We start from the raw sequence: 14,664 nt of genomic DNA on the forward strand, positions 1-14,664 counted from the left end.
TCATATATGCATAGTCACTTTAACCATACCCACATCTACATACTACCTCAATAAGCCTGACTAACCGGTGTCTGTATATAGCCTTGCTACTCTTATTTTCAAATGTCTTTTTACTGTTGTTTTATTTCTTTACTTACCTACACACACATACATTTTTTTCTCCGCACTATTGGTTAGAGCCTGTAAGTAAGCATTTCACTGTAAGGTCTACTACACCTGTTGTATTCGGCGCACGTGACAAATAAACTTTGAATTGATTCATGGGTGTCAGTAATATGCAAATAGTTGTCCACTTATGAATTTGACAGTATAGGTGTAATTTCCCCAGCCCCATCATTTACCTTATTGTATACAAGATGGCAGGAATGCATTAATTACAGATCGTGCCTTTAAATGAACTAGATAACCTGAAGATACAAGGGGGCTGTCATTCATGGCATATGTCTTCACATTAGGCTACTCATACAGCAGATAAACTCATACGAAGGGTTGTTGTTCCTTGTGGTATCAAATCAACAAGGTGAAAAGTTTATACACCAATAGGTGTGTTGTCGGCCAGAAATCTTTGAAGCGGAAGAAGGAAAGTGTTCATGGGAAACATGGGAAATGTAGGGCGGTAATGCAACAAATTGAATGCCCACCGCCGTTAACCCTCATAGAAGAAGAAGATGGGAAATGTAGTTTAGATGCGGAGTCTGGGGTCGCCATCATCATCACGCGTGGTTTTCCCCCGATGTTCAACCAGTGACGATTTCCGCAGGCATTAGGTGTTTGTTTTACGAAGAAGTACTTGAAGTAGATTTGCTTTTGTTTCGATTGTCGTTTTATTTAGGTTTTTTTGCCAGTATTTGCTTCCATTCATCGTCTCCGTTCGCGGGGAACTCAGAGGTAACGTTAGCTAGCTGGGTAGCATGTTAAATTGACTTGCTAATTGTGAAACGTTACGTTAGCCACGGTAGTTGCTAGCTACCATGCGGGGTTAAACTATTTCGATATCTAGCTACTATAGCCGACAAAATGAATATAATGACCTGACTGCTGTACAAATAACGTTAGATACCTATATTATTTTGATGCATTTCACAAGTGTATAGCGCACGGTAGCTAGCTACGTTAGTTGCTAGCTAGCCTAGATAGAAGGCCTATTTGGGCCAAAGTTTGGCCTGTAAGGCAGGGGGCTCGTTCCAAGCCTCGGTTTGATCCTTGTGGTTACTGGGGGAGATGACGCTCACAAATAGTGTGTGTTTGTCAAAACGTTGTTGTTATAAGTGCATTAACTAGCTAGTCAGGTAACGTTAACAACTGATTTCGACGTATTGCCGCGCTAGTTCGCCAACGTTAGTTTTTCGCTAACTAGCTAGGCACGATTCCTTGTAGCCGGCCATTTGTTTCTACTACTAGTTTAGTGCGTAACGTTAGTTAAATAAGTTAGCTAGCTAGCTATCTCCGTTTCTGACAAATCTTATACTACTAACGTTAGCTAGCTAGGCTTGTTTGTCTCTTTCCCGTTGCAAAGTGTTGTGGTATGGTACAGCAGTAGTTAGTCAACGTTAGTTGGTTACCTAGAGATTGGTGGGTTCAAAAACAGGTCACTGTTTTTTTTTTTTTACTTAACGTTGGCTAGCTATCGGTGACTATATTATGCTCTACTAAGCTAACTGTTGTATTCGGGAAGTAAACAGAATTTAAAATACCAAATGTTTATCATACTTCCTGAATTAAAACATTATTGACCCCGAACTTGTCAACTATGTGTTTGGTGTTTATTACAGTGTGGCCTAGTTTGGAATCTCTTCTATATCATCAATATGGTTTATAGGGGAGGATTGTTTTAATTAACTATTTGTGCATTGTACCTACCCAATCCACTCCCATTTAGTCTTTATTGGCATGCCTAACTCCATAGTGCAGAGTGGATGGCTAATGATACTATGACCAACATTTGTTTTACAACTGTACTTCCTGAATTGACTGGTCTGCCAGCCTAATGTGGTTGACTTTGTGACCTGTTTGTAGACTGTCTGTTCGGGACTGACAAATAGGCCTACCCTTTACCATTCCAGTCCCCATCATTTTAATACTCTAACTTATCTGACCTTTGTCCTGTCTGTCTCTCCACAGAGGAGCCATGTACAACGGCATTGGCCTGACCACGCCACGAGGCAGCGGCACCAACGGCTATGTGCAGCGCAACCTGTCGAGCGTGCGGGCAAAGCGTCCACGTGACGAGCGCGGCGGCGAGCGGGACGAGAAGGACCGTGAGAGGCTGGAGAGCCAGCTGAACCGTCAGCCCAACGCCGAGATCCTGGAACACCAGAGAAAGAGGCAACTGGAGGTCAAGTGTGCAGAGCTGCAGGACATGATGGAAGAGCAGGGGTAAGAGAGAGGGGTGGATAGGTGAGGGAGGGAGGGGTGGGCAGGTAGGTAGAGAGGAGCAGGGGTGGGGGAGGAGAGTAAGAATGAGAGAGGGGATTTAATTAAGCTGGCCCGGGTTGCACTGGGCTATGGCCCGTCACGTGACCGGATGAAGCCGTTGAGGAAGGCGTGCCCTGGTCAAATTGAACGGTAATCTGCACCACTCTGTCATATTGTCAACAATGCAGCGTGTTGTTTAGAAACATACATCTGTTTTTTATCAAATGTATATGTTCACATTTTCAAGCTAGTTTCCATTGGGAAGGCAGGTGAAGCAATCATTTTCATATGTGAACACAGAATCCTACTTCTTACTCCACATGCTTAACCAACATCACTTTTTGGGGGGGAAGCGATGTCTGCCAGAGTGGGGGCCCTGGTTCACGCCAGGGAAGCAGCCCAGTTTCAAAACGAATGCAATCACTTTTCACCCAGTGCAAACTCCATGCAGTCGGACCATTTTAATTGATTCCCCTCAGAGGAATGGGAGGGACTGAAATATTTGGAGAGAAGGGGTGACCCTTTCTCTCCAAATATTTCAGTCCCCCCCCCCATTCCTAAAGGGTCTTCACCCTTTCTCGCCAAATATTTCAGTCCCCCCCCATTCCTAAAGGGTCTTCACCCTTTCTCGCCAAATATTTCAGTCCCTCCCATTCCTCTCTGAGGGGAATCGATATGGGGTGCAGAAGGAGAGAGTTAGCTGCTGAGTCTTATCTGCTGATCTGTCTGTGTGTGTGTTGATGACAGGTACTCCGCTGAGGAGATTGAAGAGAAGGTGAACAGCTTCCGCATGATGCTGCAGGAGAAGCAGGAGCCACCTTCGGCCCCCACCGAGAGAACATCGTAAGTACACTCCACCACAGATCACTGTAGAGTAATGAAACTAGTGAAACCACCACTGGTCTAGCCATCACTACGGAGCAGTGACATTTCTACTGCTGACCACCACAAACTACTACAGACCAGCATGGCTGCACAAACTTTAAATCAACTCAAATCATTTATTTATGCAGCACATTTCAGACATGGAAAAATCAAAGAAAATAAAAACTGAAATATTTACTCAACAAAAAAGAGGATAAAAAAAGAACAATACATTTAAACCACTGAATGACTAAAAAGCACCCTATGGAAAAGTAAAGCTAAAAAGGTTTTTTATTTTTAAAGATCTCTTAAAAATGTCAAAAGTTTCAGCCCCCCTCAGGTTCTCAGGCTGGGGGCATAGTAACTATAGGCTGCCTGGCCATTCCTCTTGGTCCTAGTCTTTGGTATAGTTAACCGGCAAGTGCCAGGGGACCTACTGGGTACATACCTTAAAAGCATGTCTAACATGTATTTGGGTGCACAGTTGTGGATTGATACAAAAACAAATAGAATATTCTTCATGTATTTTAAAACTCACAGGCAGCCAGTGCAGAGACCTTAAAACCGGTGTAATGTGTTCTGTCTGGTCTTGGTCAGTACCCATGCTGCAGCATTCTGTATGTTTTGCAGTTGACCAATGGCATCCTTGGGTAGACCAGACAGGAGAGCATTACAGTTGTCAATCCTGCTTGTAATAAAAGCGTGGATGATGAGTCTCTCTGTATCCGCCTGAGAGAGAAATGGCTGCACTGTGGCAATGTTCCTCAGGTGTTAAAATACTATTTTGGTCACATTCCTAATGTGTGATTCGAAATTGAGTTCACAATCTAATATAACACCTAGGTTTTTTTACCTGGTGTTTTGTCTTTATTGCCTGTGAATTAAAATGTGCGGCCAGATACTCTTTACTCTGCTTTGGCTCCAGAAATAAGTACCTCGGTCTTGTCTTGGAGCTAAAATCCTCTTGTGACAGAAATGTAAAGTTGTGTATAGTCTGCTTAGCAGTGAAAATCAATGCTGTGCTTTCTGATAAAGCTGCCAAGGGGTAAAATATACAGTTGAAGTTGGAAGTTTACATGCACCTTGGCCAAATACATTTAAACTCAGTTTTTCACAATTCCTGACATTTAATCTAGTAAAAATTCCCTGTCTTGGGTCAGATAGGATCACCACTTTATTTTAAGAATGATTTATTTCAGCTTTTATTTCTTTCATCACATTCCCGGTGGGCCAGAAGTTTACATACACTCAATTAGTATTTGGTAGCATTGCCTTTAAATTGTTTACCTTGGGTCAAACGTTTTGGGTAGCCTTCCACAAGCTTCCCACAATAAGGTGGGTGAATTTTGGCCCATTCCTCCTGACAGATCTGGTGTAACTGAGTCAGATTTGTAGGCCTCCTTGCTTGCACACGCTTTTTCAGTTCTGCCCTTAAATTTTCTATTGGATTAAGATGGCCACTCCAATACCTTGACTTTGTTGTCCTTAAGCCATTTTGCCACAACTTTGGAAGTATGCTTGGGGTCATTGTCCGTTTGGAAGACCCATTTGCGACCAAGCTTTGACTTCCTGACTGATGTCTTGAGATGTTTTCTCAATATATCCACATAATTCTCCTCCCTCATGATGCCATCTATTTTGTGAAGTGCACCAGTGCCTCCTGCAGCAAAGCACCCCCACAACATGATGCTGTCACCCCGTGCTTCATGGTTGGGATGGTGTTCTTCAGCTTGCAAGCCCCCCTCTTTTTCCTTCAAACATAACAATGGTCATTATGGCCAAACAGTTCTATTTTTGTTTCATCCGACCAGAGGACATTTCTCCAAAAAGTACGATCTTTGTCCCCATGTGCAGGTTATGTCGATATAGGACTCGTTTTACTGTGGATATAGATACTTTTGTATATGTTTCCTCCAGCATCTTCACAAGGTCCTTTGCTGTTGTTCTGGGATTGATTTGCACTTTTTGCAACAAAGTACATTCATCTCTAGGAGACAGAACAAGTCTCCTTCCTGAGCGGTATGACGGCTCTGTGGTCCCATGGTGTTTATACTTGCGTACTATTGTTTGTACAGATGAACGTGGTACCTACAGGCGTTTGGAAATTGCTCCCAAGGATGAACCAGACTTGTGGAGGTCAACAATTTTTTTCTGAGGTCTTGGCTGATTTCCCCATGATGTCAAGCAGAGGCACTGGTATTGAAGGTAGGCCTCGAAATACATCCACAGGTACACCTCCAATTGACTCAAATTATGTCAATTAGCCTATCAGAAGCTTCTAACGCCATGACTTAATTTTCTGGAATTTTCCAAGCTGTTTAAAGGCACAGTCAACTTAGTGTATGTAAACTTCTGACCCACTGGAATTGTGATACAGTGAATTATAAGTTAAATAATCTGTCTGGAAACAATTGTTGGAAAAATTACTTGTCATGCACAAGTAGATGTCCTAACCGACCTGCCAAAACTATAGTTTGTGAACAAGAAATTTGTGGAGTGGTTGAAAAGTGGGTTTTAATGACTCCAACCTAAGTGTATATAAACTTCTGACTTCAACTGTGTAAACTGAACAGTGCCAGACCCAAAATTGAACCTTGTGGAACCCTGCACCGTGATAAGTATTTTCTGAGTTATGTTCACCAAGGGTGACAAACTCTCGACCGGTTAAATAGGTCCTAAACCAATTTAGAACTGGACCGGAGAGGCCAAACAACCTCTCCAATCTGTCCAGTCTCGGTCAACAGTCTCAAATGCACCACTTAAATCCAAGGACAGATTGGAGAGGTGGGTTGGCCTCACCCTTGGTGTAATCGGTAAAGCAGTGCTTTGGTGGCCTATACCGGGTTATGGCCAACACCGGTGGCTGAAATTGAAACACTATAGCATGCTGCTTGAAAGACCCAAAGTCACCAAATGAAACGTCCTTACAGCTGAGAGCATAAATAAAAATAGATGCTGTCCCCACCCTTTTCCCCTTTTAATGATAGTGTGAAAAGCTGTAGTCTTAGGGGAGAGGCTCTACAGTCTGAAGACAGCCATGTGTCAGTGAGAAACATGCAATCAACTTACTGCGCTCGGTAATGAGGTCATTCACGAGAGAGGTTTTACTAGTGATTGCATTTAAGAGTGCTGTATTCAATGTGTGGGCCACTCTTTAGCTGGGGCATCTGCCTAGAGGTAACCAATGGAATAACAACCAACTTATTAACGTTACAGCCACGTTTTCTGACAGTCTCCAACCTATCAGAATGGTAGGAGATGAGTTTGCTTTCTAGTGAGTTCATACAGAGTTAAAGGAACATAAAATTAGGTTACTTGCAATAACCAAAGTGCCATTGTTGTAGGAGTTATGGTTTCCTCTTCTGCTTATTCTGACAGGGAGAACTGGAGCCCTACCAGACTCTGTCTGTCAGTCTCTAAAACATTTGATGTTGCTGGAAATTGGAACCCCTGCGATTAGGGGGAATCCCATCTCTTTAAAAAGTGCTGGTTGCGCACACAGAAAGACATTCCTGTCGTTGCAAAGTTTCTTCAGGTACTCGTTTTGGGCAGAGTCGGCTGAAACGTTCCGAACCCTTTCGGTAGCACGGGAGAGGGCCAGAGATGATAATTATCTTCCCTCTGCTAGCAAGGGTCTTAAAAAAAAAATCCCTCTAGTTCTCCCTCAGATCGCCTAACACGAAGGTTGTTTAAACCTACGTGAGTGACGATGGTATCTATTGGAGTAGTTGACCAGAACCGTGGGCAGAAGAGTTGATGTCATGGACACGTGCTCCTGGTTGACAGTGGACCTTAGTCGGTCCACAGACCGTAGGCAGGCCATCATCTCTCACCATCGAGCTGCCCACAATGATTGTAGTTGTGATGGAATCCGATGGGGAAATGACCTGCTGAACTGTGATGGCTGTAGGGGAGGTTGCCACTGGGCAGCTGCCGGCTGTTGGTATACACCCATGCTCCGTGCGGATTCCCGGGGCTGCTAGGTCCATCTCAAGCGGGGCAAAGCTGTTTGATAGTTGGATCGGATAGACGGGTGGCCTAACTGCCTCCCCGATCTCCTACGCCTGTGTCCAGTCTCCCATGGGCCGCGGAGTTGTGCTTCACATCTGTCCGTTGGATTTGGACAGATCAACGCTGCCCGACTTAACAACAGCTTAGCTATAGCAGGCATTTAAAACTGAGATTTTGGTTGCCTGGGTTACAGCAAGGTCGGTGTACATAGAAAGCAGGTTTTTCTTATCTCGCAGCCGAGCTAACAACCGGAGGATCTCTTCCCTAAGCTGCTTGATGGTGGTGCATTTAGGGCAGACTAATCCTTGTCCATTTTCCACTTTCACCTTATCTTCATCTTGTGATTGTGTGGGAATCATCTCACACCTGAAGCATTTGTGCCCAGCCTGGGATGAAATCAGCAGTGCTAGCCCACCAGTGTTGTTTGCCTGCTCCACATGGCTAGCAGCTAACTGAAATCTGGGACACAAACTTGCAGTCCCAGCCACAAAGACTGACCACGTCGCGGCAGTACACTGTTCTGTTGCTTAATGACGTGGCTCTTCCTACAGTTGCTGGCCATTGAACAAGGTGGTGAAACACCACTGTCCCACTCTTTGGGGAGTAACCTAGCGTGAAAATAATAGGACCTATTGAAAAATACCCCCCCCCCTCTCTCTCTCTCTCTCAGGGCGACAGAGACTCACGCCCTGGCTGCAGCCAATCAGCAGAAGAACGACCGGCTGAAGGCGGCGTTCGGCATCGCCACGGACTATGTAGATGGCTCCTCCTTCCATCCGGAGCGCAAGGAGCGAGAGAAGGAGAAGAGGGAGCAGGAGAAGCTGGAGAGGGAGAAGCAACAGCAGCAGAAATATGCGTAAGTCAAGGGGGGGGGGGGGTCTCCTAGCTAGCTAGCCTTTCTCGTGTAACTCTGATTTTCCTTTGTTTATCCCCTCTGTTACTTACCATCTCTTTATTTCTCTCTCTTCCTCGCCGTCTCTCTCAGGCTGGTAGAAGAGTCAGAGGACTCGGACTCCCCAGCCCGAAAACAGAGCCGCAAGAAGAAAAGGAAGAAAAACAAGAACAGAGACAGGTGAGAGAAGAGGGAGAAAGAATGGAATGAGACAGTCCTATTTCGTGTGCATGCGTAAAAATAATGCATAGCTTGTTTGATTGACATCACTTTACTCTCTTCTCTTCAGCTCAGAGAGCCCTTCCCCCTCTCCTAGACGGGTGAAAAAAACTAAAAAGAAGAAAAAGAAAAGGTTTCCAGTCGTTTTTCATTTTTCATTTTGAATGGACTTCATGTCCAGCGTAGTGTCATAACATTGCTAGTTATTTCAGAACATCTCAATTGTAGTGGATCAGAACCTCTTGTGTAAGAGATGTGCATGCTTACAGCTTGATGATCACCTGTGCTAGCGAGGACTCCTTAGGGCTCAGACACACCAATACAATTTGCTGGCCCAGAGTACTTAGCACCTCTGATCGTAATTTGCAAGCTGGGTGCGTACCGGTTTTACAAAATCAAATCAAGTTTATTTTATATAGCCCTCCGTACATCAGCTGATATCTCAAAGTGCTGTACAGAAACCCAGCCTAAAACCCCAAACAGCAAGCAATGCAGGTGTAGAAGCACGGTGGCTAGGAAAAACTCCCTAAAAAGGCCAAAACCTAGGAAGAAACCTAGAGAGGAACCAGGCTATGAGGGGTGGAGTCCTCTTCTGGCTGTGCCGGGTGGAGATTATAACAGAACATGGCCAAGATGTTCAAATGTTCATAAATGACCAGCATGGTCAAATAATAATAATCACAGTAGTTGTACATGTGGAATCACGTACAGCGGGTGTTCCCTGAAAACAAAGCGTGCTGAACGATCGACAGACAAACGCTAGATTCACGTTCGGTGTGATGTGTGCGAGCCGTTACCTTTTTCAGCTTAATGAACAAAGACTTTGTGTTTTCTGTTCTAGGGACGGGTCGGAAGAAAAGGATGACAAAGATAGGTGGGTCCTACACAGAACGTGGGTCCTACACAGAACGTGGGTCCTACAGAACGTGGGTCCTACAGAACGTGGTTCATAGTGTGTATATGTGTGTACTAAAATACTTTGTTTGTTCCCCATCTCAGCTCCTCAGACGAGAACCAGGCGTCTAAGAAAAAACGCAAGAGAAGTGAAAATGAGACTCTGCCCCAGAGTAAGACACGGCGCCATAGGAGTGGGTCCTCCAGCTCTGCTCACAGGTACTTCCGGGTCACCAGAACAATTTGGGGTTGGAACTTACTCTAAATTCCCAGGTTTTTCACAAATCCCCGTCGAAGTTAGTGAAAATTTGAAATCCTACTCGCATCAATTCTAGTTATTCAATTCAGTAACTTAAAAGTCAAGGCAGTTTTGAGTTGCACCCCATGCTGTTATTCCATCTCTCATGCCATATCTTCATTTGATCAGCCAATCCCCTGCCCCGCTGAGAGAGAGGCAGAAGAACCAGCCTGTCAAGAGAGCAGAGGGGAGAAAGGGGCCATCTCCAGACAGGAGGGAGCGTGGTCGCGAGGACGGGAGTCCACAGCGTTCGGGAGGCAGAGCGGTAAGACCACCTGTGATTGGTCTGGTGATCAGCTCCCTCTACCATTTTAAAAACCTGTTTTGTGCCAATTGGGCATAATCAATGGCCTCCAACACTCGCTCATTCTCCATTTTCTGCTCACCTCTCTCTCCTTACCTCCCTTTCCCTCTCCTCCTCTCCCTCTCAGAGATCTCCCAGGTATCCCAGCTCCCCTGAACGCCGACCGAGGGCAGACAAGGAACGGGAGAAGGAGCGACTGAAGGACAAAGAGAAAGAAAGAGAGAAGGAGCGTGAGAAAGTGAAGCCTACCAGAACAAGACACGACTCCTCTTCCCCCTCTCCTCCTCGACTGGAACGAGAGAAAGCCAGGCGCTCCAGAAGTGGAGAGAGGGATCGAGAGAAGGATAGAGGAAAGGAGAGAACAATGCTGCAGAGGAGCAGACACGACTCTTCTTCATCCCCCTCTCCACCCCCGAAACAACTGGACACCAGGAAACAGAGGAGTGGAAAGAAGGACAAACCACAAAGACGAGACTCCTCCTTGTCTCCATCTCCAGAAAGAGAGGGAGCAAGGAGAGGAAGGAGTGGAGAGGGGGAGCGAGGAAAGGAAAGAAATGCCCGAGCCCCAGCTGACAGAGAGAGGGGGAGAGGGAGTGAGAAAGAAGGATCTCCCCCTAGTCGGAAAAGTGATGGCGGGAGAGGTAGAAACTCATCCCGCGACTCCACATCCCCTGTCCCTCAGTCACCTCTCATCAACGGACGACAGAAAGAAAGGGAGCACGAGGGAAGGAGGGGGAAAGAGAGGAAACCGGAGGAGAGGGGGAAAGAGAGGAAACCGGAGGAGAGGGGGAAAGAGAGGAAACCGGAGGAGAGGGGGAAAGAGCGGAAACCGGAGGAGAGGGGGAAAGAGCGGAAACCGGAGGAGAGGGGGAAAGAGAGGAAACCGGAGGAGAGGGGCAAAGAGAGGGAGAAACAAGAGGAGCAGAGGAAGCGGGAGAGCGAAAGGGAAAAAGAGAGGGAGCGAAACCGAGATGGAGGGAGAGAGAGTGAGAGGTCCGGCAGACTGTCTTCTACCCAACAACATCCGTCTACCTGTTTGTCTGAAGACCTCCGCGCGGAGCGACAGGGTGAGGGGGAGAGGAGGGACAGAGAGAGGGAGAAAAAAAGACACGCGGAGGAGGACAACAGGCGGGAGAACAGAGACCGAAGCCTGCCGGAAAAGGAGCGAGAGAAGGAGTTGGAGAGGGCAAAGGAAAGAGAGAAGGAGAAACCAAAAGCGAAGGAGAGCAGCAGTAGCAGCGGGAGTGACAGCGACAGCTCTTCCTCATCCTCTGACTCATCATCATCCTCCTCTTCTTCCTCGTCCTCCGAGGGAGAGAAGAAAAAGGGAACAGTGGTGAAGAGCGGCCCAGTGAAAAAAGCCCCCCCCGCTCTCATCTCCCCTCCCGCTGTAAGTGCTGCCTTCCAGAGGTATCTGGGCAATGGGGGCAGAGAGAGCGCTTCAGAGAGTGACGGACAGAGAGCTACCGGGAGAGAGAAGGAACGTGAGAGAACAGGAGGGGACAGGTCCATGCTCTCTGAAAGGGAAAACCCGCCCCCTGCTCCCCAAAAAGCACCTGTCTCCCAACTCCCCTCTGCTGCAGAGCGCTACACCCCCACAGACAGAGAGAAGGAGCGAGGGAAGGGACAGGAGAGGTACAGCCCCACCGAGGTAGAGAGCTCCAGCCCTCCACCCTCTCCTCCCAGAAGAGGAGCCCCCCAAGGCGGAGGCGAGAGGTACTCCCCCACTGAAGTGGAAAGAGAGAAGGAGAGAGAGGGAGGGGTGAAGAGCCAGGCCAGGAGGGCAGAGCGGTACAGCCCCTCTGAGCAGGAGAGAGAGTGGGAGAGGAGGGCGCCCTCCCCAAAAGCCCCCGCAGCAGCAGTTGTCCCGCGGCCCTCCCCCCCTCGCCGCACCCCCCCACGGCAGTACCAGGACCCCCCCACTTGCTCCCCCAGCCCCCGACGACAAGCCGCCACCCGGAGAGCCTCCCCTCCTTCCCGCTCCCCGACTCGCCACTACGCCCCACGGCGGAGCCGCAGCCGGGAGCTAGAGCACAACCGAGAGAGGCAGAGAGCGAGGGATAGAGGGAGAGATCGTTCCAGAGACAGAGGAGCCAGGAGGAGCAGGTCGAGGAGTCCCAGAAGACGCAGTCCCTTCTACAGGTAGGAACAGGACCTATTCACACCAAATCAAATGCAACTCAACTATACACACATCAATCAAACATCACACACAGTGGGGCAACTTCCTGCGTACATAAATCAATAATAACTCAATTCAAATCTGCCAAGACCTCAGATTGCCAAACCAGATTCTGAATTGTATATTTAATTTGTGTATTTGTTTTCACGTCCCTCAGGTCCCGGCGATCCCCCTCTCCCGTTCGACAAAGGAGAAGCAGCCACTCGCTATCCAGAGAAAGGCAGAGACACCAGGAGAGAGAGAAGAATAGAGAGCTGGAGAGAGCGAGGGAAAAAGAGCGGCAACGTGAAAAAGAGCAAGAGAGGCGAGAGCGCCAACCTCTTAAAGAGGTCCCCCCACCCCGTCGCTCTCCCTCTTCCTCTTCTGGTTCTTCTTCTTCCTCATCCCCCTCTCCGGCCCGAGAGAGAAAGGAGCCGCCTGTAGAAAAGGTGATGAAACCAACGGTAGAGAAAGACCGAAGAGGTGATAGAGAGGAGCGAGAGAAAGGGGGAGACAGAGGAAGGAAGGCTTGTTCCATCTCCTCACCGCTCCCCTCCAAGGAGACCAGTCCCCTTCCCAGCCAATCAGAAATCAGAGCCCACCCCAAAGAAACACGGCACTCTGACCCGCCCCGCTCCAGGTCGCCACAGGCCCTCAGCCATTCAGAGACCAGAGTCTCTCTAGGAGATACCTCGAGGACCCAATCACCTGCGGTGCTCCCCTCACGCGGCTCTGACCGACCAGTCAGGACTGAAAACGGTGTGAGCGAGAAGGGGGCCAAAGAGAAAAAGAAAGGAAAGATGGGAAGCCCCAGCTCATCATCATCATCTTCTTCCTCCTCCTCGTCATCTTCCTCTTCGTCTTCATCAGACAGTTCTGACTCTGATGCAGAGCACGGAAAAGCGTAAGGAGTGTTAAATGACTGACATGTTTTACATTTGGATCATAATATATTGAACATTGCGGATAGAGATGTCCTAAATAGAGCTGACATGATTCCTCTCTTTACAATGTCCCCCTCTCTCTCTCTCCCAGAGGTGCCAGGATAGCGGCTGCCCATAGCTCTTCCTCCTCCTCATCCTCCTCATCATCCTCTTCTGAAAGCGAGAAGGAAGACAAGAAAAAGAGGTAATGATGCTGACAATGTTAACTATTTGTTACAGATCTATTATTACCATTGATTCGTGACCAGAACTCCTATACTTTAATCCTTCTAGTTAGGATTCATGGAAATGACAATGTTATTTATTGTTATTCAAAAAGTCTGGAATATTTCTGATATTTGACATCTCTCGTCATCTCTTTCAGCCCGGCGCGACCTCACAGAGTGCCAGCTGATTCGCTGAGAGACTCGCGCTCCCTCAGCTACTCTCCACCCAGACAGAGGCGACCTGCACATTCCCCACCCACCCGCAGGTCAGTAGCCAACTAGCCAATTTGAAGGCAAACATATTTCTCTGTGTTCCTATTGGACAAAACAGACTAATCTTTCAAATGATTGACTCCAACAGAAGGTACAGGTTTCGAGAAATAAGTACATGTTAATGTTTTATTGAGGGAAAATTGATATGTGATTCTCGCCTAGCCATCTTAAGATGAATGCACTAGTTGTATACGGTCTGCTAAATGACTAAAATGTAAATAAACTACTCTAGCAACTACTGTGTATGTCAATCGTGATTGTGGAGTTATCTGTATTGATTTATTTGGTTATTCTTCCTCTTTTTTCTAGGAGTGGCAGCAGGCAGTCCCCAAGCCGATCTCCAAGCAGTAGGAGAAGAAAATGACCCTTCACTCTGAAATGTAACTAACTTTCCCCCTCAATCCTCAGATTTTTCCTAAACACTTCTGGGCTGGTTTGAACTGGACTGTACCATTGAATATTATAGGGAGGGGGAAGTTATGGACATTTGATCTGTGAATGACTGAGTGAATTAAGCGTTGTTGTTGATTCTGTGGCATGAGGATAGCACCACAGGAAGAGAGAGGCAGAATTTGAAACCCAACAGAGGCCAAGAGGTCTGCTTTTAGTCAAGGGTTTCTGTACATTTTGTTTTATGCTGTACTGTAAGGAAGAAATGTAACTGTAAATGGTAGGTGAGAGTCCGTGATAGGAAAGTAACCTCTGTGCAGACCCATACAGACTGGAGTGAAGCATTCCAGAATCAAAACACACACACACACACACAGTCCTATTAAATTATCTCACAACAACAAAGTAATGTTCACTGCACTTTTTCTGCCCCCTCTGTATTTGTGCATTCTACATGTAGATATGACTCATCTGTATTTTGGTTATCACCGAATGGATTACGTGCTGTTTCCATATATGTTGACTAGAAACTGCAACTCTTGGTTTGTTTCTCTTTGTGAAAATAAAAAGTTGTATCTTCATTTGTGTTGGCAGTGATTGATTTTAAACCATGCAACCATGTGTAAGTAATCTCTGCAACCTAGAACTAAAATCTCGTTCCATTTTATGTTAAATACGTCTGTTCACAACGGATTAATTTGTAAGTAAAAAGTGCAATTACTAACCAGATTTCCATCCACACGTTTTATGCGAGTAAACTACTGTAATCTGGTTGATCTTCTTTGAGAAACTT

The 14,664-nt window shown here is 46.8% G+C and overlaps 1 protein-coding gene across 1 annotated transcript; it reads left to right on the top strand.

Moving 5' to 3' along the window:
- The first annotated feature begins 695 nt into the window (after positions 1–695).
- Positions 696–14,452, top strand: LOC120043930 (serine/arginine repetitive matrix protein 2-like). Its single transcript, XM_038988530.1, has 15 exons — positions 696–888; positions 2,122–2,376; positions 3,163–3,258; positions 7,961–8,146; positions 8,276–8,362; positions 8,472–8,534; positions 9,243–9,275; positions 9,401–9,514; positions 9,723–9,858; positions 10,025–10,690; positions 10,736–12,039; positions 12,237–12,962; positions 13,094–13,186; positions 13,367–13,474; positions 13,791–14,452. The coding sequence occupies exons 2-15, from the start codon at positions 2,129–2,131 to the stop codon at positions 13,843–13,845; spliced, it is 3,915 nt and encodes a 1,304-aa protein (XP_038844458.1). The 5' UTR covers positions 696–888; positions 2,122–2,128; the 3' UTR covers positions 13,846–14,452.
- The last annotated feature ends 212 nt before the right edge of the window (positions 14,453–14,664 follow it).

Source organism: Salvelinus namaycush, chromosome 3, assembly GCF_016432855.1.
Source record: "Salvelinus namaycush isolate Seneca chromosome 3, SaNama_1.0, whole genome shotgun sequence".
NCBI lineage: Eukaryota > Metazoa > Chordata > Actinopteri > Salmoniformes > Salmonidae > Salvelinus > Salvelinus namaycush.